At 41.4% G+C, this 25,420-nt stretch overlaps 1 protein-coding gene, 1 long non-coding RNA gene and 1 pseudogene across 2 annotated transcripts; 1 reads left to right on the top strand and 2 right to left on the bottom strand.

Moving 5' to 3' along the window:
• Positions 1 to 2,363: 2,363 nt before the first annotated feature.
• LOC123729049 (proto-oncogene serine/threonine-protein kinase mos-like) lies at positions 2,364 to 5,606 on the bottom strand (annotated as a pseudogene).
• A 3,432-nt stretch (positions 5,607 to 9,038) lies between these two features.
• On the bottom strand, positions 9,039 to 18,152 carry LOC106578733 (zinc finger protein PLAG1). Its single transcript, XM_014157863.3, has 3 exons — positions 18,006 to 18,152; positions 13,608 to 13,976; positions 9,039 to 13,095 (listed from the first exon to the last, which is right to left on the bottom strand). The coding sequence occupies exons 2-3, from the start codon at positions 13,856 to 13,858 to the stop codon at positions 11,886 to 11,888; spliced, it is 1,461 nt and encodes a 486-aa protein (XP_014013338.1). The 5' UTR covers positions 13,859 to 13,976; positions 18,006 to 18,152; the 3' UTR covers positions 9,039 to 11,885.
• A 72-nt stretch (positions 18,153 to 18,224) lies between these two features.
• LOC123728996 (uncharacterized) lies at positions 18,225 to 21,630 on the top strand. The gene is made up of 2 exons (XR_006760705.2): positions 18,225 to 18,771; positions 19,727 to 21,630. It is a non-coding gene; the product is annotated as an uncharacterized LOC123728996 (long non-coding RNA).
• Positions 21,631 to 25,420: the final 3,790 nt, after the last annotated feature.

Consider the following 25,420-nt stretch of genomic DNA (forward strand, 5'->3'; position numbering starts at 1 on the left):
GGAAGAAGCTGGAAGAATACTGTACCAAGTTATCTAGCTGAATAAACTAAGTTTGAGCCTATTCCTGGTAACATTGAACCACTGTAGCTTACATCAATTATAATTTCTAAAGTGGAAGTTGGAAAGTTATATTTGAGTGTCATTGAGTGTTCATTCCAATCCCCTTTGCATTAGCGTAGCCTCTCCTGTAGCTTGTCAACCTAGAGTGGTAGTCTGCCTATCCCTGTTCTCTCCTCTCTGCACAGGCCACACAAACGCAACCTTCACTCTCTCTCTCCTGCTACTCTCCTCTTCCATCCTATCATCTCTTCCCTCTGCTCAATCCTTCTCCAACCAATATCCTGATTCAGCTTCCTCAACCCTCTCCTCCCTTTCTGCATCCTTTGACTCTCTATGTCCCCTATCCACCCGGCCAGCTCAGTCCTCCCCTCCTGCTCCGTGGCTTGACGACTCATTGCGAGCTCACAGAACAGGGCTCCGGGCAGCCGAGCGGAAATTGAGGAAAACTAGCCTCCCTGCGGACCTGGCATCTTTTCACTCCCTCCTCTCTACATTTTCTTCCTCTGTTTCTGCTGCTAAAGCCACTTTCTACCACTCAAAATTCCAAGCATCTGCCTCTAACCCTAGGAAGCTCTTTGCCACCTTCTCCTCCCTCCTGAATCCTCCTCCCCCTCCCCCCTCCTTCCTCTCTGCGGAGCGAGAGTTGCACCCCTTCTCAAAAAACCTACACTCGATCCCTCCGATGTCAACAACTACAGACCAGTATCCCTTCTTTCTTTTCTCTCCAAAACTCTTGAGCATGCCATCCTTGGCCAGCTCTCTTGCTATCTCTCTCAGAATGACCTTCTTGATCCAAATCAGTCAGGTTTCAAGACTGGCCATTCAACTGAGACCGCTCTTCTCTGTGTCACGGAGGCTCTCCGCACTGCTGAAGCTAACTCTCTCTCCTCTGCTCTCATCCTTCTAGACCTATCTGCTGCCTTTGATACTGTGAACCATCAGATCCTCCTCTCCACCCTCTCCGAGTTGGGCATCTCCGGCGCGGCTCACTCTTGGATTGCATCCTACCTGACAGGTCGCTCCTAACCCTAACCCTAACCCGCACCACATGCTCTCACCACTGGTGTCCCCCAGGGCTCAGTTCTAGGCCCTCTCCTATTCTCGCTATACACCAAGTCACTTGGCTCTGTCATATCCTCACATGGTCTCTCCTATCATTGCTACGCAGACGACACACAATTAATCTTCTCCTTTCCCCCTTCTGATAACCAGGTGGCGAATCGCATCTCTGCATGTCTGGCAGACATATCAGTGTGGATGACGGATCACCACCTCAAGCTGAACCTCGGCAAGAAGGAGCTGCTATTCCTCCCGGGGAAGGACTGCCCATTCCATGATCTCGCCATCACGGTTGACAACTCCATTGTGTCCTCCTCCCGGAGTGCTAAGAGCCTTGGCGTGACCCTGGACAACACCCTGTCGTTCTCAGCTAACATCAAGGTGGTGACCCGATCCTGTAGGTTCATGCTCTACAACATTCGCAGAGTACGACCCTGCCTTACACAGGACGCGGCACAGGTCCTAATCCAGGCACTTGTCATCTCCCGTCTGGACTACTGCAACTCGCTGCTGGCGGGGCTCCCTGCCTGTGCCATTAAACCCTTACAACTCATCCAGAACACCGCAGCCCATCTGGTGTTCAACCTTCCCAAGTTCTCGCACGTCACCCTGCTCCTCTGCACACTCCACTGGCTTCCAGTTGAAGCTCGCATCTGCTACAAGACCATGGTGCTTGCCTACGGAGCTGTGTGGGGAACGGCACCTCCGTACCTTCAGGCTCTGATCAGTCCCTACACCCAAAGAAGGGCACTGCGTTCATCCACCTCTGGCCTGCTCGCCTCCCTACCTCTGCGGAAGCACAGTTCCCGCTCAGCCCAGTCAAAACTGTTCACTGCTCTGGCACCCCAATGGTGGAACAAGCTCCCTCACGACGCCAGGACAGCGGAGTCAATCACCACCTTCCGGAGACACCTGAAACCCCATCTCTTTAAGGGATACCTGGGATAGGATAAAGTAATCCTTCTACCCCCCCCCACAAAAAAGGTATCGATGTACTATTGTAAAGTGGATGTTCCACTGGATATCATAAGGTGAATGCACCAATTTGTAAGTCGCTCTGGATAAGAGCGTCTGCTAAATGACGTAAATGTAAAAAATGTAAATGTATATAAAAAATGTATTTTACATTGACACATTTTTGTTATCCTTAAAAATCAGGTAAACAAGTAGGCCTAAAGCAATTTAGTGCAAAACTCACTTCAGTATAGGTATATCAGAAATGTATATATTTTAAGAGGTTATGCATTTAAAATAAGGAATAGGTGCCCATTTGAGTAGTTTCAATATTAGGCAACTTGTATTTTAAACACTGTTAAAACATCTATTTAGCAGAATTGGCAAAAGAGTGACGGCATCATATGCCTTTTAGTGTGATGTTCCCATTGGGACTTGGCTTTCACAATTCACTTGAATTCAGTAAATCAACATGGGAGTCCAACAGGATGTGCATAAAAGCTGTGCGTTAAGTATACATGCGTAAAAGTTAATGGACACCACTGACGGATCACACAATGATATATAGTCTGGCTTGATAATGACAAATAAAAATTAGTCTGGGTTGATAAAGACAAAACAAAGTAAGGTTCAGACCAGATCTTGTCCAGATCTGTGAGGACATCTTGGGTGCTTGGTCTCCACCTTGGCTCGCCGCTCCAGCACTTGAGCACAATGTTTCCACAGGGTCTCCTTGAAATGTGGAGAAGGTCTCATCAGTGACCGAGGGGCGTAAATCGTATGCAACCACTACATAACACATGTTGCCTGTCGCCTCTATAGGGCTGCTCTCTGGTGATCAGTTGCCAAAGAGTGATGCCAAAGGAGTAGATGTATCACGGTCGTCGTAATGGATGGACCAAAACCCCCTGCCACGTCCGGACCAAATTATAATAACAAATAACCCCTTTACTGGTCAGGACGTGACAAGATGTCTGACTTTGGAGACATGTCTTCCCCGTTCAACCACTCAGGCACTCGGTGGGTGTAGGTGTCCCTGCCATGACTCATTTGGGGCGTGAGGCTGGATAGACCCTCCCCCCGAGCTCCAATTTCAGTGAACAGCCAAAGTCAACAATCTTACACAAATCCTCCCTTGAGACCAATACATTGGCCGGTTTGATATCCAAATGCACTATACCGTACCTTACGGCAAAAAAGAGCTTCTGGATATCAGGACAGCGATCACTCACCTCGGTTTAGACAAAGATTTTTTCTTCAACAAGCAAGACACACAGGGCATTCTCCAAACACCCGACAGGGACAACATCCCCGTTATTTGCAAGAGGAAGCGACACAGGTACAGAGGACAAAGAGCCGGATGCCTGGTCAGGACCCGGAAAGGCGAGTGGGAAAGCTGCCGTTACCGTCAATACTACTCGCCAATGTGACTACAAAGGGAAGCACAGCCGCGAGCTGCCCAGTGACACGAGCCTCCCAGACGAGCTAAATCACATCTATGCTCGCTTCGAGGCAAGCAACACTGAGGCATGCATGAAAGCATCAGCTGTTCCGGACGACTGTGTGATTACACTCTTTGTAGCTGACGTGAGTAGGACCTTTAAACAGGTTAACATACACAAGGCTGCGGGGCCAGACGGAATACCAGGACGTGTGCTCCGGGCATGTGCTGACCAACTGGCAGGTGTCGTCACTGACATTTTCAACATGTCCCTGATTTAGTCTATAATACCAACATGTTTCAAGCAGACCACCATAGTCCCTGTGCCCAAGAACACAAAGGCAACCTGCCTAAATGACTACAGACCCGTAGCACTCACGTCCGTAGCCATAAAGTGCTTTGAAAGGTTGCTAATGGCTCACATCAACACCATTATCCCAGAAACCCTAGACCCACTCCAATTTGCATACCGCCCAAACAGATCCACAGATGACGTAATATCTATTGCACGCCACACTGCCCTTTCCCACCTGGACAAAAGGAACACTTATGTGAGAATGCTATTCATTGACGACAGCTCACCGTTCAACACCATAGTACCCTCAAAGCTCATCATTAAGTTAAGGATCCTTGGACTAAACACCTCTGCAACTGGATCCTGGACTTCCTGACGGGCCGCCCCCAGGTGGTGAGGGTGGGTAGCAACACATCTGCCACGCTGATCTACAACACTGGAGCTCCCCAGGGGTGCGTGCCCAGTCCCCTCCTTTACTCCCTGCATGGCCAGGCACGACTCCAACACCATCATTAAGTTTGCAGACAACACAACAGTGGTAGGCCTGATCACCGACAACGACGAGACAGCCTATAGGGAGGAGGTCAGAGACCTGGCCGGGTGCTGCCAGAATAACAACCTTCCCTCAACGTAACCAAGACTAAGGAGATTATTGTGGACTACAGGAAAAGGAGGACCGAGCACGCCCCCATTCTCATCGACGGGGCTGTAGTGGAGCAGGTTGAGAGCTTCAAGTTCTTTGGTGGCCACATCAACAAACTAGAATGGTCCAAACACACCAAGCCAGTCATGAAGAGGGCATGACAAAGCCTATTCCGCCTCAGGAAACAAAAAATATTTGGCATGGGTCCTGAGATCCTCAAAAGGTTCTACAGCTCCAAAATAGAAAACATCCTGACTGGTTGCATCACTGCCTAGTACGGCAATTGCTCGGCCTCTGACCACAAGGCACTACAGAGGGTAGTGCCTACGGCCCAGTACATCACTGGGGCTAAGCTGCCTGCCATCCAGGACCTCTACACCAGGCGGTGTCTGAGGAAGGCCCTAAAAATTGTCAAAGACCCCAGCCATCCCAGTCATAGAATGTTCTCTCTACTACCACATGACATGCGGTACCGGAGTGCCAAGTCTAGGACAAAAAGGCTTCTCAACAGTTTTCACCCCCAAGCCATAAGACTCCTGAACAGGTAATCAAATGGCTACCTGGACTATTTGCATTGTGTGCCCCCCCCCAGCCCCAATCCCTCTTTTTACGCTGCTGCTACTCTCAGTTTATCATATATGCATAGTCACTTTAACTATACATTCATGTACATACTACCTCAATTGGGCCGACCAACCAGTGCTCCCGCACATTGGCTAACCGGGCTAACCTGTCCACTGCAAGCATATCCGCGCAACCGTAGATGAGCTGGTGAAGATTTCCTTCACGTGCATATTCCATTACTCGAGTGCCAATGTTGTCCCCGTTTACCAAATTCACCGGTATGCACGTGGTGTTTGCTATAATGCACACAATGTTCTTATGGCGTAAATGAGCGTGCCTGGATGCGAGCTTATTCTTGACGCACCGACAGTCTCCTCAAAGTACACACCTCTGTAAATGAACCCAACCCCCCTGGTCCGATGAACTGCATGGGTTGTAGTTCCTGGTTGCGACCTTCCCATGGAACCATTGAGTTGGGATATGTAGGGTGAAATCGTTGCAATAATTTGCCTGTGGAATGCTGCTAGCTCCAAAATCGAGAGATGGATAAAGTTCTTCAGGCACCGAGTCGGGTGAATTGGGGATGGCATTTTCTGACCACCTTGTGCGCACTCTGCAAATGAGAGCTTGCGCATGTTGTTATTCGATTAGTTGATAGCTGGAACAAGAGGTAGCCCTAATAAGGAGTAGCCTCGGATAATTAAAGTCAGTCTGTCAATTTTCCAGACATAATTATGAGATACCCCTTGATTTTTAGAAGAATATAACTTTTGAAGATGTACACTCTATTGAGACTTCAATAATGTTTAAAAAGTAAACATTGCTTTCATTCAATGTCATTCCTTGAGCACTAAAGTTAGCCTACTGTAGATAAAATAAATCGTTTTTAGGGTATGTGTACTTTACTTGACTATTTTTGACATCTTTTTCTTTTACTTCACTACATTCCTTAAGAAAATAAGTTACGTTTTACTCCATACATTTTTCCTGACCCTCAAAAATACTTGTTACATTTTGAGCAGGACAGAAGAACAGTCCAATTCAAGCACTTATCAAAAGAACATCCCTGGTCATCCCTACTGCCTCTGATCTGGAAAATTTACTAAACACAAATGCTTCGTTTGTAAATGATGTCTGAGTGTTGGAATGTGCCCCTGGCTTGCCATAAATAAATAAAAAAATAACACAGTCGTGCCATCTGATTTACTTAATACAAGGAATTTGAAATGATTTTGATACTTAAGTATATTTTGGAAATTACATTTACTTTTGATACTTAAGTATATTTATAACCAAACACTTTTAAATTATTTTACTGTGTGACTTTCACTTTTACTTGAGTCATTTTCTATTAAGGTATCTTTACTTTTACTCAAGTATGACAGTTGCGTACTTTTTCCACCACAGATTTTTTGTCAGAAACGCACTCTTTGATAATCTGCAGTCGCTAAAAGCTGAAATTTGTTCAATATGCATGGGATTATCTTCCAGTAAAATGTATCTATTATAAATTATTTTGGATTGTAGACCTTACACACATACTGACACACACTTAAAAAATGGACCAACAATTGTGGACTTTTGCATTAATTCTTCTTTTATGTTGATTGAGCTTTCATTACACTGTGTAATAACACTGGAGTTGAAGACTGGAGATCTTCACTCTCATAGCAGCAAGGTAGTATGGAAACAAATCAGGTTATTCGGCCGGACAATAAATAATCTGTCTCTTTGGATGATGTCAATGTTTGAAAATTCATAAAAAGCTGCAGCGTTAATTTCTATTTTACACAACTTATATGCAAACATTATTTTGCCAATATTTATACAAATACAACAGTAGTTTGTAAAATGTATTTTAAGGAATATATAAATGATTAGCAACACGAGTCCATCATTCTCACAGGATGGCATTGCAATGAAAAAGAAATCCAACATGGCTGGAATGCAGTTTGCCTCTAAACAAATCCCTCTGTATAAGTACTACTAGTCCTTTCAGAGAAGTGTCCCTTCTCGTGGAGTCATTCTCTTCTTCTTCATCATCGCCATCAAGGTAATCTCAGCCTGATTTAATACTGAGGTGACAAGTGAACACTCACCCAAGCCCTTTTCTGTCAATAAACAGCATGACAAAAGGTACCCCATCATACCGCCATACAAAGTGAAGGAGAGAAGCTTGTGACATTACAGGAAAGTCCATACAATACCACAAAAAGTCACAGTACAGAAAACATATGTACATGAAAACAACTAAGCACACACATGTCAACCATTCAGCTCAATTTGATATTTTTTGTAAAAACAAAGCAAAGAACTAGAAAAGAGGTCTGTGGCACCTTAAGGAGCTTTAGAAGTAATGTTAGCAGCTTGATCCAATACCAAAATATTGCAGTGTTTCTTATATACACATTCAACATGGTTCAATGGTACCACTGAAGCTTATAATGAAGGTTGGCATGAATTGCTAAAGGTCTGTGTCTCTCACTGAAGAAACCCTTGTATCAGATACTCAATAATCCATCAGTGGACACAATAAGTGCCTTCTGAAACCATAAAAAGTGTAAAATATTGAGGATATAAAAATATCAGTATCCCAAGCACTTGAACCTTATAAGCTACTCCAATACATTTTCTCAAATTTGATATATAGTTCTCGGATTACTTTTTCATTATCAAGGGTTAATAAAGTGATAATGTCAGAGAAGCCAGTGTTTGGAGGATATATTGGCACAGGTGTTGTGAGGCCCGAGACAAAATTGAGTAACAAACATATTCAAATAATGATTGACATATTTTCATTAAAAACGTTATTTTGATGAATTTATTCATACTATTTCATCCTTCCACAAGACATATGCTCCCGAGTGGCACAGTGGTCTAAGGCACTGCATCTCAGTGCAAGAGGCATCACTACAGTCCCTGGTTTGAATCCAGGCGGTATCACATCCACCTGTGATTGGGAGTCCCACAGGGCGGCGCCCAATTGGCCCAGCGTTGTCCGGGTTTTGCCAGGGTAGGCGTCATTGTAAATAAGAATTTGTTACTTGCCTAGTTAAATAAAGGTTACATTTAAAAAAATTGTCCCGACACAAATCTAGGGTTGCTTCCCAAGCCGGCTGGTAATTTGGTCTATCGGTTCGGTTGCCAGGGACGAGACTCAGTCTTTTTGTTATGTATCTATGGACGCGACCCAGATGTTGGTTCAAAATGTTCTTATCCCTTCCTTGCTAGCTAGCCAACTACAGCTAACTTTCAGTCACGTCAAACAGTGCAGCCAGAATAACAACAAAGTAGCTGCATTTGCGTTTGTTTAAGCTGTTTTCTAGTGACATTTATTTGTATACATCCATAACAATGAGCCAAAGATGCGCGATTTTGCCTGGCATAGAAAATGTCCTCTCTCGTCAAGACACTGTTGTTCAGTGGAGCTAGAAAACAACACTGCTAACACAATCACTTCAAACTTAAGCTGGAAAGACAGCAAACTATCTGCATTTCGTTTCATTTGACCTGTTTCTATTGACATTTCTTTGTATATATCCATAAAAATGATGCCAGCGGAGTCATGATTTCGACTGGCTGACAAACGCTGCCTGCCTGCCTGCCTGTCTGTCTGGTCTTGACATGTTCATTACTATGGGACAGCTGGAGATCGAATTTCAATATTGAAAATTTCAAATGTCGTGGAGACAGACAGCAAGGTTTATAGAAATCTCATCTGTTGAAAATCAAATGTTAGTCTAAAAGAAATGGGACGTAATGTCTAGATGCTTTTTATAGTGGAGATCAAGTTTAAATATATCCTCGGTGGGCTAATAAGACAGTGGATTGCAAAGTAAGATGGAACAGAGTAAATAGGCATTTCAACATCATAGTTTTAGCTGGTGGTAACTTGTGGAATAGACACTGGCTGGAATGCGCTTTTAACCAATCAGCATCCACCCATTGTATAAAAGTCAAACAAATTGTCAGCGTAGATATAGATGCTAAGGAATTTGGCATATGTAAAATGACTGCAATGATGCGAAAATAGAGTCTTTAATATCTGACAGATAGACCCCTCAATGAGACACACAGAACATTTGTGCAAGTAAAGCAAAAATTAAATGTTGATAGTAAAACACTGTAAAAACTGTACCTGTAAAAATAAAACATTTAATATTGTATTTACACGTTAATTTTCTCTAAAGAGGTAACTTTGACATCTATACTTTTTGTAATAAAGATATTTTAAACAAGAAAAAAGAGGCTGCTCCTGTAAGTCAGTGCCTCTCAGCACAGTGTTACTGTCACTTCTTGAACAGACCAACAATGTCTAGTTTTTAATTTTGCAGTTCAAGTGAGAAATGTTTCCATTACACACACTATACATTATACATGAATGAAAGTATACTAACACGAACTCTGTCTCTGACCAAAGAGTGTCTTGAACCCATACTGGTAGTAATATAGGCATGTCCTCTCACTGTCATCCATAGTTCATCATTGCTAGTTTCTACTGTATATCATACAGCACTATGCAACACAATGTACAAAATTGACAAGATCTTTCTGAGCGACTAAAAACCAAACCTCAGAAACACTCTACAACCATGGCAGCTGAGAATGAACTCAAGCCGAATTCATATCATGCAGAGAGGTGTGCAATCCAGTACTTTATCTAAACCTACAATGTCAAAACAACTGCTATCTAAGTTGGTGCTAAGGGGCTACTTCAGGGACTGGTAAGCTAAAGTAGTCATGTATCAGTCTTATTGAAACAGCAATTGTGGGGAAGCATTTTCTATGCTGAGCAGAGAATGATTGATATGCTGTCTGCCATTGGTCAATATACTTATATTTGAGGAATCCTTATTTGTGAATGGTACTGTATAACAAGGGCAATGTCATTCCTGGCTGGCTGTAATATTGTATTTACATTCTCTACCTGTTAATAAAATGTTTGTTCTGTCTTCACCTGACAAACTAACAACTTTTGTAGTTAAAACTCTAAAGATAGCTTATGTCATATGGATGCAAGCTTATGTCATTTTCACAAAATAAAAATCCAAATATTGTAATTGTATTATTATGGGCCTTGAAAATAATATTGGATTACTGGATCCTGACTTGAAATTTAAAGTTGGGACATCACTTGGCACTGAGTAAATGAACAACCTGTCACATATGACATTAAAAGTGCTTTGCATTCATTTCTCTGAATGTCTGCATGTGTGAGGGAAAAATCTCCCATTCACACATGATTAATCCATCTTGATGAGTTGTAACAGACAATTCTGTTCTGACCCCTCTATAGTCTCCCAGATTGCAGAGAAGAGGACCCTCACATAGACAATCACTTAATTGCCCTTGACTGGAAACACAAACACGTGAAGTAGGCACAAACAAACCTGCGCATACACATTCAAGGTGACCAGATATGTTTACAGATCCCACAGGAGGCTAGTGAGGGGAGTAAGGGTCATAATAATTGCTTGAATGGAGTGACTGAAATGGATACCATTCCATTTATTCAGTTCCAGCCATTACTATGAGCCCGTCCTCACCAATTAAGGTGCCTCTAGCCACCTGTGACAGACACCCATCTAGCACTTCAAACTGCACAATGGATATATTTTTCTTTGTAACTGGTGGCTCAACTTCACTTGTTTCCTGCTGTTGAAATATTGCTAACATTATCCTTGATTTGATGCATGATTGGGTTATAGTTCCCCATACTATTTCTAACCTCATATCCGGTATTAACACCTGTTGACTGTGGAAAGACAAATTGCCCCCAGTTATGTGGCAGTGCTTTATTGTTGTTTCTATTGTCTGGTTCCATTTCAGTCCTTAGTCCCTTCCACTAGCTCCTGACCTTTGATAACCACAGTTATGAAATGACTGGATAGGTGAAAGCATTTTACAATTTTGCTTTCCAATCCAGTCCATAAAACAAAGCGGTAGGTAGCAGCAAAAGGCTAGGGGCCGAAATGGTACCGGGCCTATGTTAATAATCTTGCCTTAAAAAGTTATATTATCTTGTCACCTTTTATATGAAATAAATTTAAATGAGGATGAACAACTTAGTCTATTTCTGGTTGAGTTATTTCAAGGGTCTATAGGGGAACAACTAGGCAGCAGCAATGTTTACAACCATCAGCAACAGCATGACACTATTCTGCCTGGCAATTCAGTCCATATTTGGTTGACTTTGGTTTTGATAGGGGAACAGGGATGGTTCTCACACTATCTTCCAAAAGGGGCTTTTCAGTACCTTATGTCTAATAACGTATGATTCCAATTGCTTGAAATCCTAAAACAAAAAACGATAACAAAGACATTTTTAAATGTTTTGCATTGCTGACATTCAACATCACACAAAGTGCTATATGAAAATATGGTTAAACCGACAAACTAAGTTAAAGGAATTGCAAGGCAAGATAGAAATAGAAATACAATATAGAAATACATCACTGTAATCTCATTCCTACATAAATTAATCTATGGAAAACTCCAAAACCCTAGATATGTTTGATTGTTGTTGTGTATACTAAAAGGGACTGTGTCAGTCATCAGCATTATAGTGGTGAATTTGTAAGGGTGGTGATATAGCATTGTTGACACTAACCAAATGAAATGTCATCCATTATCCCATGGCTTGAGCTATGTGGTTGAGCCAAACTACTTGTTTATCTGTATTTAAAGAATCCCATAATTGTTGAACAGAAGTGCAATTATGGAGTAGTTTTGTGCAGACACATAAAAAAAATTGTTACTGCTATAAAAATACAAATTAGCTTATTTTTTTATCAACCTGTGTGTGTGTGTACTGTAAGTGTGTGCATGCGTGGATTATGGGTATGCGTGTGCGTTTGTGTTTTGTCATCTCACTGGAAGGCCTGGTGGAAGCGGGGCAGCGTGGTGGTTGTGCTCAGGTTTGAGGAATAGGAGGAGTGACCAAGGAGGGGGCTGATACCCCCCCCACTTCCCGCTACCTTGTGGGAATCTGGGGGCTGGGGCGGTAGCTGGACGAGAGACAGTGCCTCCTCTGGCAGGTAGGGTAACCCGCCTAAACCCCCGCCGGCTGCCGCCTGGTGCCCATACGGGGGGCCATTCAATGGCAGGAAGTTGAAGAGCTGTGAGAAGTCGACCAACGAGGAAGAGGCCAGCGACTCGCCCACTGCCACGATTTTGGACAGAGACACATCGCCGGGCGAGGTCTCATCCAACAAGCCCACCTGGGAGTCCAACTCCAGTTTGGAGGCGGAGGATAGCTGGGCCCCCTCAGCCCAGGAGGGCATGCCGCTCTGCAGTTCCATCAGATACGTCTCCAGTTCTCCCTTTAGATTCTGCTCCCTCTCCAGGGTGGAGATGGAGTATGAGGTAAGGTTGGAGCCCAGCTGGTACTTTAGGGAGAAGGGGTGTGGGGGATTGGGCTCTATGTCCAGGGGGGGCATGGTGGGGCAGTGGTGCTGGGGAAGGAGAGGGCCGCCGTAGAGGTTGAGCTGGAGCTGCCTGCGCGGCACTGACATGGTGGCCAGCTCACCCTTGACACCTCCAGCCATCCCGTTGGAGAAGGGGGATGCCAGCGAATCGTCTGGCTCCGTCTTGACCCTCAGCAGCTCACGGGCGTGGCTTTTTTTCACATGACGCGTCAGGTGGTCCTTCCGGCCGAATCGCTGTGCGCAATACTGGCACAGGAAGTCCTTACGGCCCGTGTGCACCACCATGTGGCGCCGCACGTCCTTGCGCGTGATGAAGCGGCGCTCGCAGTGCTCGCACCTGTGCTTCTTGTCTTTGGTGCCGCCCGAGGCCTTGCCGGCGTGGGACTTGAGGTGCTCCAGGAGCAGGCCTGTGCTGGCGAATGGCTGCAGGCACACCTGGCAGGTGAGATCTCCGCTGTTGGCCGCATGCAGGGCCAGGTGGCGCTTGAAGCCCAGCTTGGTGTTGTAGCTCTTGCTGCATTCCTGGCAGGTGAAGGCCTCCTTGTTGGGGTCGTGAGTGTGTAGGTGGTTCTTTAAGTGATCCTTGCGCTGGAACATTTTCTCACAGTACGTACATTTGTGGGTTTTCTCCGGCGAGTGTGTCACCATATGCCTTCGAACACAGATGACATTCAATCAACACTTCATATTTCAGCAATAACTCTTTCTGCTTATTAGGGCCTGGACGGTACCAGTATCGTTATACTCGTTAGTATCGTGGCAAGGAAACAAAAAACGAAGCAGATTTCACTTCTTTAGGAAAACAGCCCTAATGTTGGAAACAAACATCATTATGTAGTCCACCAGAGTCACATTTATTTATTTTCCAAGGTATAGCACACAATATTTTACAGCAGGTTTTTAAAGGACCAAAGAGTTCGATCTGCTTCATGTTTACATTTTTGCCATGGAAAAAAATATTGCGATACTGGAATCGTCACTGCCCTAGTGCTTATGTAAGCATGCTAGTCAGGACAGATACATATGATCTTAAAACTTCAATAATCCATGAATGTATACAATGACAGACTACTAAAGATAACAACTACATATTACAGTAAGTGTTGTACATACAGAAGAATACAGAATGGCCTACTAGAAGATAACGGGCGCTTTTTCTGTTACCGTAGCAGCTTGTATTTGGAGACGAAGGCTTTGGTGCAGTCCTGGTGGGAGCACCGGTACGGTCTCTCTCCCGTGTGTGAGTATGAGTGCACCTTTAGCTTCTCCACGCTGTTGAAGGCCTTCTCACACAGCTGACAGGGGAAGTTCTTCCTGGGCTTGCCCCCTTCCGCTCTCTTTCGCCTCCCTGTGGCCACCGCGAGCCTGGATTTATCTGAAATGTGGTCTAGATGCCCCTGGGTTCCCGTGGCCATTGCACCCTAGGACAGCGTGGCTGGCTGGACAGGGACGCGGTTCCCACCTAGTGTCGATGACGCTTGTTCTTTATCCAGTTTTATGTGCTCAACACCGCCAGGACTCAGAGGCCTGAGGCTGTGTGTGTGTGTGTGTGTGTGTGTGTGTGTGTGTGTGTGTGTGTGTGTGTGTGTGTGTGTGTGTGTGTGTGTGTGTGTGTGTGTGTGTGTGTGTGTGTGTGTGTGTGAGAGAGAGAGAGAGAGAGAGAGAGAGAGAGAGAGAGAGAGAGAGAGAGAGAGAGAAAGAAAAAGGTCAATGTTTACATTCAAACGGGTAAGAAATTCTACAGAAATTCCGTATCATTCTACAAGTAGGGGAATACATTTGATATTTTTATTATTTCCACAGTTTCCAAATATTTCACAGTTGACGCTGAAGGTATATCAAATTCAATGAAAGTAGTGAGATGTATAGGGTATGAAGATTGAAAATCCAGACAAAATCCAGTCATAGAGAAGGTTCTAAAACAGTAATCAAGCTATTTTAAATATAGCAATCAATCCATCTTGATCCTGTATTTCTCCACTATCAGGACATGATTCAGAAGGCTTCCAGTGTAACATTCCCGCAGCAACAGGAACGCAGCTTCTGCCAAATCCGCATGGCTAATTACCAAGTCGGATTATCCCAGACCTGGAGCAAATAGTCCCAACTACTAATGCAAGCGGAGAAGGGAAATGTGCAACAGGGAGCAGAGGAAGCGCACAGGAGCTCTCATTAAAAACCTGTCTGCGCTACATAATAAATACCTACTGGATATAGCATAAGAGGAAGCTATAGTACACATTAAGGATCAGTTGATCTCCACACAGTGACCAGGTTATAGCCCATGGGAAGACAAAACTGGGCGATACAGAACTAGGAGAAACAGTAATGGAACCAGCGATGGAAGAATAAATTAGATGTATAGCAGAAGAATATGGGGAGAGCAAACATGTTTTGTAATGATCACACTTATTAGAGAGGGTTATTAATACTAAGTTCAGGTGTGCTAAGACAGGCATCCATAGCTTGATAGTTATGTCTTTAGATTCAGCTTAAGCATTTATCATTTTTCTTTACTCTCAATATATAGGTAATGTTGTGTAAAGGGCGATTTTTTTTATAGCTAAATGTATGGTAAAGGTCTTGTAAGCTCACTGCTCTGATGCCTTGTTTTAGCTGCTTAAAAAACTCTGAGACTACACATTTTAACTCATCTTTGTAGGATGAACAATCACAGCAGTCTTATACAATTAAAGATGGTTAAAATGTGCCGTCTCAGAGTTTTTTAAGCAGCTAAAACAAGGCATCAGAGCAGTGAGCTGGTTGTATTCATTAACCAACAATAAAATATAATGGTTGGGATACAATCATTCATAGATGCACAATTCATAACAATGTATTAGAATGCTAGTGAAAAATAATGGAGGTGTTCGTTCATCATCTTTAAAACATTATGAAATCAAAAATAACACTTTCTGATTAATCAAATGATTATCAAAACCCTTTCTGGTGATCTGTATTCACAATGCACAAGTCTAATAAAAGACAAATTAAAGCACTTAAAAACTGGTATTTAGAATTTCAACAGGGTGACATATTTTAGTGTCTAAAGATGTTTTGATTGATTAGAACTTAGTGTTCTGTCTTTGATAAGTTTTGTGATAATGAGGTTTGCAAATCATCTCTAAATTACCATACTTCTTATTAAGACAAATCCTCTTTCTTAATGTAACATTAAACATACTTTTTTCTCTTTCTCAATCCTCTCACTATCTGTCTAAGAACATTGCTTTATAGACATATAATACCATTGATGTTAGATAAGTAAACTATGACAAAGTAGAACTGAATCCTTGGGTTGTACTAATATTTCTAACACTATTCTCGCGATATTCATACATAGAAAAAAAATCATAAAATACATAATCTCAGTGAGACAAGTTGGTTAGCCTACACAACTGTACTTGATACATTTCTTACACTGGTGAGCATTTGAGCTCAAGCCCCAATTGAGTACTCCAATTTTAAACACATCAACCAAGACAACAGAGGCCATCTTCAAAAGGATACTGGATCACTGGAATAGGTCAATTAAAATGTGTATATTTAAGGTCTTATGATTTGAGAAGATGAAAAAACATTACATCAACAATGTAAATATATGAAGTACATCAAATGCTCTATCAATATCAACACTTTGGAGCCAATTGTAGATTTTATTCTACCTTATACCAACCAGAAAATGTAACCTAACTTGTTTAACGTAACTGTACAGTTTTTAAGATCTTAAGTAGTATATAAGTAGTATTATACCACCATCTAAGATATATACAAGTTGCATGAAACTAAGTGTTTTAATGCAACAGATTAATCTTATCTGGCTCAATAACACATAATGAATGTCAAAGAAACAAAGTTTATTTCTCAATATCTGGTGCAAAGTCTTCTAAAATACAAACTTGATTAAAATATATAAAATCAAAGACAAACAAAAGGCTTATCTGTAATACAATACACCAAAAACACCATGCATATAGTCAAGTTATTACATTATGATAGAAAAAATATGTGAACCACTGGTAGCTTAACTCAGATAATAAGAATGCAATGATTTTCACATTATGTAAAACTATATTTAGCATATAATTGAACGTTTTTTTTCCAGAACTGTATGCCTACATCTATATGCATTACGTAAATGGCGATCGAACTGGTTTATAAACTTGGAAACGAAAGTCAAGGGAAAGCTGTCTCTTTAAATTAAAAAAGTTTTCCCATGTGAAAACCAATTTAGCAAAGCAAAGCATCCACTTCAAAAGCAGGGTTTACACATCTTGCCATTCACCATATGAGCCAAATATTTATTACATAGAAGACAACATCAACATATTGTCTAAACATACACAATAAGATTTCCATAGCGCAACTGTGGCATTCAAAAGAAACCATCCCAAAACATCCAATAGCCTAGCTTACATGACTAAAACCAAAGCCAAACAGCAGTGTGTAAACCCATCGAGAGTTCACTTGTAGGCTACAGGTTTTGCCATGTTGCTATAGGCTCCTCGTGCGTCCTATAGCCATGAGCAGCAACATTCAGATAGCAGGGGCTGTTGTTATGGCTAACAATAACCTGGGAATAGTTTTCTACACGACACAAAAACTAGCTAGCCTACTGTATCAGTGCATTATACATGCAATGATACTAATCATCATGTCCAATCTGAATATGATATATAAGCAACATGCAAATATAAACATTTTAAATAGTCGCATCAAAGTCAATGGGACATTATTATGATATGATAACACAGCAGAGCAGCATAATAGCATCCAATGCATGTTGTTAAAAAAGTTGTAATGTCACGTGCACAGTGCAAATGGCTTAGTATAACTATTTCTGTACAAAATAGACGGACATGAACAACACAATGTTTAGCATCGCCTAATTAGTTTGCCCGCAGTTCTCCCTCCATTTTGGTTGTTTATGGTTTTGACAAGCAACTTCTTCTCTTCGATACTTGTAAACTAACTCAAAGTTGCACTGTCATCTCAGATTTTAGTCAAAGACGTGTTTGGTCTACATTCTGGATGAAAACATTACTTAATACAGAGAATTAAATCACAATGCACATATTACATTTCATTTTTAATGCATGTTTCGGCAATGCAAATATGCTTCTATCCATCTGGGTATGTTTACAGTGATTTCAGGTGAGTAAAAATAAAACCTGAATGCGCACAGCATGCATTTTTTTGTATTTATAACTTTGATATAGGCTAAGTACGCGTGTGTTCAAGTCAGCTGTTCTCGCAGCACGGTTGTTGATATATTCAGAGAAAAAAAACTTAACTTGTTCACTTTTCTCAACTCAACTATTTAATCGTTGTTGACATTCAGTAGCATGCAACATAGTCATGACTAGCACTAACGTCACAATTTATTTTACTTTTCTTAATATTTATGCCATGTCTTCCTTTAGTTTCCTCTGAGGTCCCGAACTGGGTGCTGATTAACACAAACGTTTCCCCCCCAGCTCACCCCTCTCTCATAATTTGAATAACCCCGATATTTTAATTCAATAACCCCGTAACAATTTACTTATATTACGCCAAACTCACCCCATGAGCTTTAACATCCTTTCTGCTGAATTTTTCTTGACTTTCAACTATTTTACGAATTTTTAACCATTTTTTTTCTCATATTTTTTGCTAGACGCGGCGGGCCTGAAAATTGTTTGCTTTCCCCTCTTTCCAGCGGCCATGCAACCAAACATACATTTTGGGCACGCCCACTCAATATCCCTCCCACCTCTTATTTTTAATTTGTGTAACGTACTGTCACTTTCATATTTCAGTGTCTTTGATAGTCCCTTTTAATAAAGCTACATTTTGGACTCGCTAGTGATACTGTCAATTGCATTGACTTAGTTTTATTTATAACAATAGGTGGGCTAAGTATGTCATTAGAATCGTCCTATTGGCTAATCGAACTGTCAGTTAACTGAAAAGTTTACGGTCGTCGTTTCTGTATTTTGTTATGTTGGTCAGTTTTGCTGTCAATTTGTTGCGAACGTGATAATCGTAGTGTGATGTTGTTAAATTACGTTCGACCTGAATAGAAACACACGTATTCAAGATGTTTCCGTGACATCAAGAAAAGTACGTGTGACACACGCTGAGTAGTCATTTACATTTTACCTAAGCATGACGATGGCACTTGACACAATGGCAAACTCGAAGCGCACATTGATATGTGTAAGGTTAGCTAGCTTTCGCGTGATGGATAACATTACCGAACGATTCGACTTCATGACTAGCTAGCTAACTTAGTTAGTTGCATCACTATCATAGCCAACTTCGGGGAGAGCCGTACAAAACTGTCGAGGTAAACTTCTGCATTTGCAGTGTCTCTTTTTGTCACATCAGTTATCAGAGCCTCGTTAGCCCTCTTGCTGGCTTTTTTTTAGTAGCTAAAAGTTAGCTGCTATACTATAGTTGCCATAGCTTAAGGTCAATGACATTCAATTCAGTAGTTTGAGCTGTTGTAAGTAAAAACAATGTTGCAATTATTAGCTTGCTGTTCCTGAAATTATGAAATGGAAGTTTAGGACATGATATCTTGATACATTCTCTCGTGCAGCTAATCAATTTATCGAATGAACAAATGTAATGGACGTCATTTTCACACAGTCACAGCAAGAAATTGACAAAAACGTGCGCGCGCTTTGAAGTCAAGGTATAAACCCATGCATGCATGCATTGAACTAAGTATAGAGCTCAGCAACTTGTAGTCCTAAAAAATAGAAATGAGATACCGGTTTCGTTCAGTCATTCCTATGGGGTTTATTTGTCCCCCAAGTTTTCTGAGCAAAACACCAATTTTTTAAATAATTTCTGTTGTTGTTGGACATAGGACTGTAAAAACACCAGGATATCGGCTCCAAGTGATTTTAATTATGGAAATCAGTTCCCAAGTATTCCCACCCATAATGGAGAGACACATGATTGTAAACAAGATTAGAAATTATGTTTTAGTCAAATATTATCTGTTTGGGATTTTTGCAGTCAGTTTGCAGTCTACAAATTATTCGGAGTTATGTTCCGGACCCACTACCATCCACTTGAAAAAATTCGGCCCACGGCTGAATCTACACTGAACAAACATATAGGATGATGCCGGCCCAACCTCACCCGTTTGCCCGTCGGGAGCTGGGATTCGAACTGGCAACCCTTCCAGTTGCACCTGTCGTCCCCAGCGGTCCCAAACAATTGCCCCTCAGACACAGCAAGAAATGGACTTAACACATGAGTCACCGCTACTTCTTCTGTTTTTCTTTCAGCACAACATCATGGTGAATAGGAGACGAGCCTGACATGCCCACCGCTGAGGAGCGCCAGGAGATGCTAGCTGCCATTTGAAGCAAGCCCTTCTGAGCCACTGGCAAGACCATGCAGAAGAAAACACTGGAGTGGTGTGTGGATCACCCTTTCCATTAAAGCTCTGGGACAGACACTTTATGAAGATCTGAGTAATCCTCCACACACCTCACCATTATGAAAGCCGACCGTAGCCCAAGAGGTGCCTCTGCCGCTGCAGGCTGATGATGGCACTGGAATCTGTCAAGTACCGATATCAATTTTAAAACACTACAGTATGCCCAGTGGTGTAGTGCTATTTCTTTAGGTGCGGGAGCTTATTTTTTTTGATTAATTGAGAAAATGATTGGCATGCAGTTTGGACATTAATGGTAAGTAATGTATTATGTCATTTTGTCATTTCACTTCATTTCACATTATGTCATTTCACTTATGTTTCTAAACACTTCTACATTAATGTGGATGCTACCATGATTACTGATCATCGTGAATGAAGCGTGAATAATGATGAGTGACAAAGTTAGATGCACAAATATCATACACCCCCCCCCCCCCCCCCAAAATAAAATGCTAACCTCACATTATTGTAATAGTGAGAGGTTAGCATGTCTTGGGGGTATAATATTTGTGCCTCTTAACTTCCTCACTCATCATTATTCACGACTTATTCAGGACTACCCGTAATTATGATAGCATCCACATTCAGGTAGAAGGATCTTCTGTTACGGCAGCACTACATTCCTGAGTATGCCTAATGCCACATTCTAGCTATGAATGCGCATCACAGGAGGCTGCTGAGGGGAGGATGGCTCATAATAATGTATTGAATGGCGCTAATGGTATTGAAATCATGTTTGATACCATTCTGCTCCAGCCATTACCACAAGCCCGTCCTCCCCAATTAAGGTGCCACCAACCTCCTGTGAAGTGGATAGTTGGTTAGTATTTGTGGAGCTGTATGGCGAAGCACTGCACGATGCAAGTTGCCTTGATTCAAGTGTGTTAATAGTTTTTCAAGAAAGAACTGAAGACTATGGACTTACTCGCCTTTGTTTGCAAACCTTGCCAGCATCTCTAAAATAAACTTTATGTTTATTTGTGAAAAGTGATTTTATTTATTAACATATTGGCACCTAGCCTGGTCCCAGATCTGTATGTGCTTTAGCCAACATCTATGACTTGTTGTTATGCTGTACAGTCTAACTTTGTTGCATTGTAAGTGTCTATTCTATTGGACACTCTTAAATTAATGAGCGCAAGAAGTAGCGTGGACCTTTCTCGAATTCAATACACCTATGCAACTACAGTGTTTACACCATCACATACACTGAGTGTACACAACATTATGAACACCTGCTCTTTCCATGGCATAGACTGACCAGGTGAATCCAGGTGAAAGCTATGATCCCTTATTGATGTCACTTCTATCAGTGTAGATGGAAGGGAGGAGATAATAGAGACCTGGATTGTGTATGTGTGCCATTCAGAGGGTGAATGGGCAAGACAAAAGATTTGTGCCTTTGAAAGGGGTATGGTAGTAGGTGCCAGGTGCACCGGTTTGTGTCAAGAACTGCAACGCTGCTGGGTTTTTCATGCTCAACAGTTTCTTCTGTGTATCAAAAATGGTCCACCACACAAAGGACATCCAGCCAACTTGCCACAACTGTGGGAGGCATTGGAGTCAACATGGGCCAGCGTCCCTGTGGAACGCTTTCGACATGTACTCTAGGGCACATACAGATCTGAAACCATGGTAATTTGGACCCCAAAGTGAAAATATTGTACTTGGTACTGATTGTTTCAAGTGTATGCATTATGTAAGGTAATAATAGCCTATGACTTGATACAATAAAACACTTGAAAAGCTTCTGTTCTTTTGTTTTCCAACACAATTAATTTACAGTGCCTTCAGAAACATATCCCTTGACTTATTCAACATTTTATTGTGTTAGTCTTAATTCAAAACAGATTAAATTATTTTTTTCCTCTCTCACCAATCTACACACACTACCCCATAATGTACAAAGTCGAAACATGTTTTTAGAAATGTTTGCAAAAAAGAAATACACATATATTTACATAAGTATTCACACCCGAGTCAATACTTTGTAGAAGCACCTTTGGTGGCGATTACAGCTGTGATTTATTCTGGGTAAGTCTCTAAGAGCTTTCTACACCTGAATTGTGCAACATTTGCCCATTATTCTTTTCAAAATTCTTCAAGCTCTGACAAATTGGTTGTTAATCATTGCTAAACAACCATTTTCAGGTCTTTCCATAGATTTTCAAGTAGGTTTAAGTCAAAAGTGTAACTTACCTACTCAGGAACGAACATTCACTGGTCTTGGTACTGTAAGAAACTTCAGTGTATATTTGGCCTTGTGTTTTAGGTTGTTGCCCTGCTGAAAGGTGAATTCATCATCCAGTGTCTGGTGGAAAGCAGACTGAACTAGGTTTTCCTCTAGGATTTTGCCTGTGCTTAGCTCTATTCCATTTCTGTTTTATCCTGAAAAACTTAGCAGTCCTTAATGATTACAAGCATACCCATAACATGATGCAGCTACCGCTATGCTTGAAAAGGTAGAGAGTGGTACTCCGTAATGTGTTGTATTGGATTTTCCCCAAACATAACGCTTTGTATTCAGGACATACATTTTTTATTTCTTCGCCACATTTTTTTGCAGTTTTACTTCAGTGCCTTATTGCAAACAAGATGCATGTTTGGGATATTTATTCTGTACAGGCGTTCTTCCTTCTTTTCACTGTCATTTAAGTTAGTATTGTGGAGTAACTACAATGTTGCTGATCCATCCTCAGTTTTCTCCTATCACAGCCATTAAACTATGTAACGGTTTTAAAGTCACCTTTGGCCTCATGGTGAAATCCCTGAGTGGTTTCCTTCCCCTCCGGTAACTGAGTTAGGAGGACTCCTGTGACTTTGTAGTGACTGGTTCTATTGATACACCAACCAAAGTGTAATAATAACTTTACCATGCTCAAAGGGATATTCAATGTCTGCTGCTTCTTTTTTTTACCGTCTACCAATATGTGCCCTTCTTTGCGAGGCATTGGAAAACCTCCCTGGTCTTTCAACATCTGTTTGAAATTCACTGCTCGACTGAGGAACCTTACAGATCATTATATATGTAGGGTACAGAGATAAGGTAGTCATTAAAAAAAACATGTTATTGCACAGAATGAGTCCATGCAACTTATGAACAACCCCCTGCACACAGCAGGTGTGCGCTGCAACATTGTGGCTTTCAGAGCTCAGATTAAGAGTGGCAATAATAGTCAAATAAGTAATCAAGTAAGCAATGTCTTACTCAGTGCCAACCTATCACTTTGAACAGATGTCCTACTTTTGTTGAATGGCACAAAGATAAACATTTAAGGCTTTCCAAACATGCACAACTTTCCAGCCAAGTTTAATATGAGGCATACATGGTAAATCATTAAGACATGATGTACAATTGGGATAATCTGAAATTATAACCATGGCTGCAACTGCAAATGAATAATGATATGTGCCATAATTTCACACTATCACATAAATTAAAAGAAAAACAGCAACCTTCAAAGTGTACTTTAGCATATTATTAAATTATAAAAGTTTCTTAGCAGCTTTATTGCAATGACAATGTATTACAGCTTTTTATTTTACATTTTTTGATGTGGATACTGATGAACGAGCTACATAATAAGACAATAACATAATTAAGGCAGAAAATACATATACTTCAAATGAAATACTAGAGGTCGACCGATTAATCGGAATGGCCGATTAATTAGGGACGATTTCAAGTATTCATAACGAATCGGTAATCGGTATTTTTGCCCACCGATTTGCCGTTTATTTTTTTATATTTTTTTACACCTTTATTTAACAAGGCAAGTCAGATTAAGAACACATTCTTATTTTCAATGACGGCCTAGGAACGGGGGTTAACTGCCTTGTTCAGGGGGGATTCAGGGATTCGTTTTTGCAACCTTCTGGTTACTAGTCCAACGCTCTAACCACCTGCCTTACATTGCACTCCACGAGAAGCCTGCATGGCAGGCTGACTACCTGTTATGCGAGGGCAACAAGAAGCCAAGGTAAGTTGCTAGCTAGCATTAAACTTATCTTTTAAAAAACAATCAATCTTAACATAATCACTAGTTAACTACACATGGTTAATGATATTACTAGTTTATCTAACGTGTCCTGCGTTGCATATAATTGATGCGGTCCCTGTTAATTTCTCATCGAATCACAGGCTACTTGGACAAACGGGTGATGATTTAACAAGCACATTTGCGAAAAAAGCACTGTCATTGCACCAATGTACCTAACCATAAACATCAATGCCTTTCTTTAAGATCAATACACAAGTATATACTTTTAAACCTGCATATTTAGTTAATATTGCCTGCTAACATGAAATTGTGTCACTGCTCTTGCGTTCATTGCCTGGCTCGTTGCGAACTAATTTGCCAGAATTTTACGTAATTATGACATACCATTGAAGGTTGTGCAATGTAACAGGAATATTTAGACTTAGGGATGCCACCCGTTAGATCAAATACGGAACGGTTCCGTATTTCACTGAAAGAAAAAAACGTTTTGTTTTCGAGATGATATTTTTCGGATTCGACCATATTAATGACCTAAGGCTCGTATTTCTGTGTGTTTATTATATTATAATTAAGTCTATGATTTGATAGGGCAGTCTGACTGAGCGGTGGTAGTCACCAGCAGGCTCATAAGCATTCATTCAAACAGCACTTTCGTGCATTTTGCCAGCAGCTCTTGCTCTGTTTATGACTTCAAGCCTGTCAACTCCCAAGATTAGGCTGGTGTAACCGATGTGAAATGGCTAGCTAGTTAGCGGGTGCGCACTAATAGCGTTTCAAACGTCATTCGCTCTGAGACTTGGAGTAGTTGTTCCACTTGCTCTACATGGGTAACGCTGCTTCGAGGGTGGCTGTTGTCGATGTGTTCCTGGTTCGAGCCCAGGTAGGGGCGAGGAGAGGGACGGAAGCTATACTGTTACACTGGCAACACTAAAGTGCCTATAAGAACATCCAATAGTCAAAGGTATATGAAATACAAATCGTACAGAGAGAAATAGTCCTATAATTCCTATAATAACTACAACCTAAAACTTCTTACCTGGGAATATTGAAGACTCATGTTAAAAGGAACCACCAGCTTTCATATGTTCCCATGTTCTGAGCAAGGCACTTAAACGTTAGCTTTCTTACACGGCACATATTGCACTTTTACTTTCTTCTCCAACACTTTGTTTTTGCATTATTTAAACCAAATTGAACATGTTTCATTATTTATTTGAGGCTAAATTGATTTTATTGATGTATTATATTAAGTTAAAATAAGTGTTCATTCAGTATGGTTGTAATTGTCATTATTACAAATAAAAAAACAAAAAAAATCGGCCGATTAATCGGTATCGGGTTTTGGTCCTCCAATAATCGGTGTCGGTATCGAAAAATCATAATCGGTCGACCTCTATTAAATACAAAGAGAAAGAAATCATTCAACATCCATTTTAAGCTACTAGCTTTTGTAAATAATTAATACATTTCAAGAGACTCAGAAGAGAAATCTCATTGGATGTGAATATCCAATGGCGTAAGAGTACACATTTACTTTA

This window comes from Salmo salar, chromosome 19 (genome assembly GCF_965601325.2).
Source record: "Salmo salar chromosome 19, fSalSal1, whole genome shotgun sequence".
Taxonomy (NCBI): domain Eukaryota; kingdom Metazoa; phylum Chordata; class Actinopteri; order Salmoniformes; family Salmonidae; genus Salmo; species Salmo salar.

Excerpts from the sequence above, each read along its gene's own strand:
- LOC106578733 (XM_014157863.3), bottom strand. The coding sequence starts at position 13,858 with ATGGCCACGGGAACCCAGGGGCATCTAGACCACATTTCAGATAAATCC. Across the intron at positions 13,096-13,607 it reads TCCAAATACAAGCTGCTACG|GCATATGGTGACACACTCGC; the intron begins GTAACAGAAAAA and ends CTGTGTTCGAAG.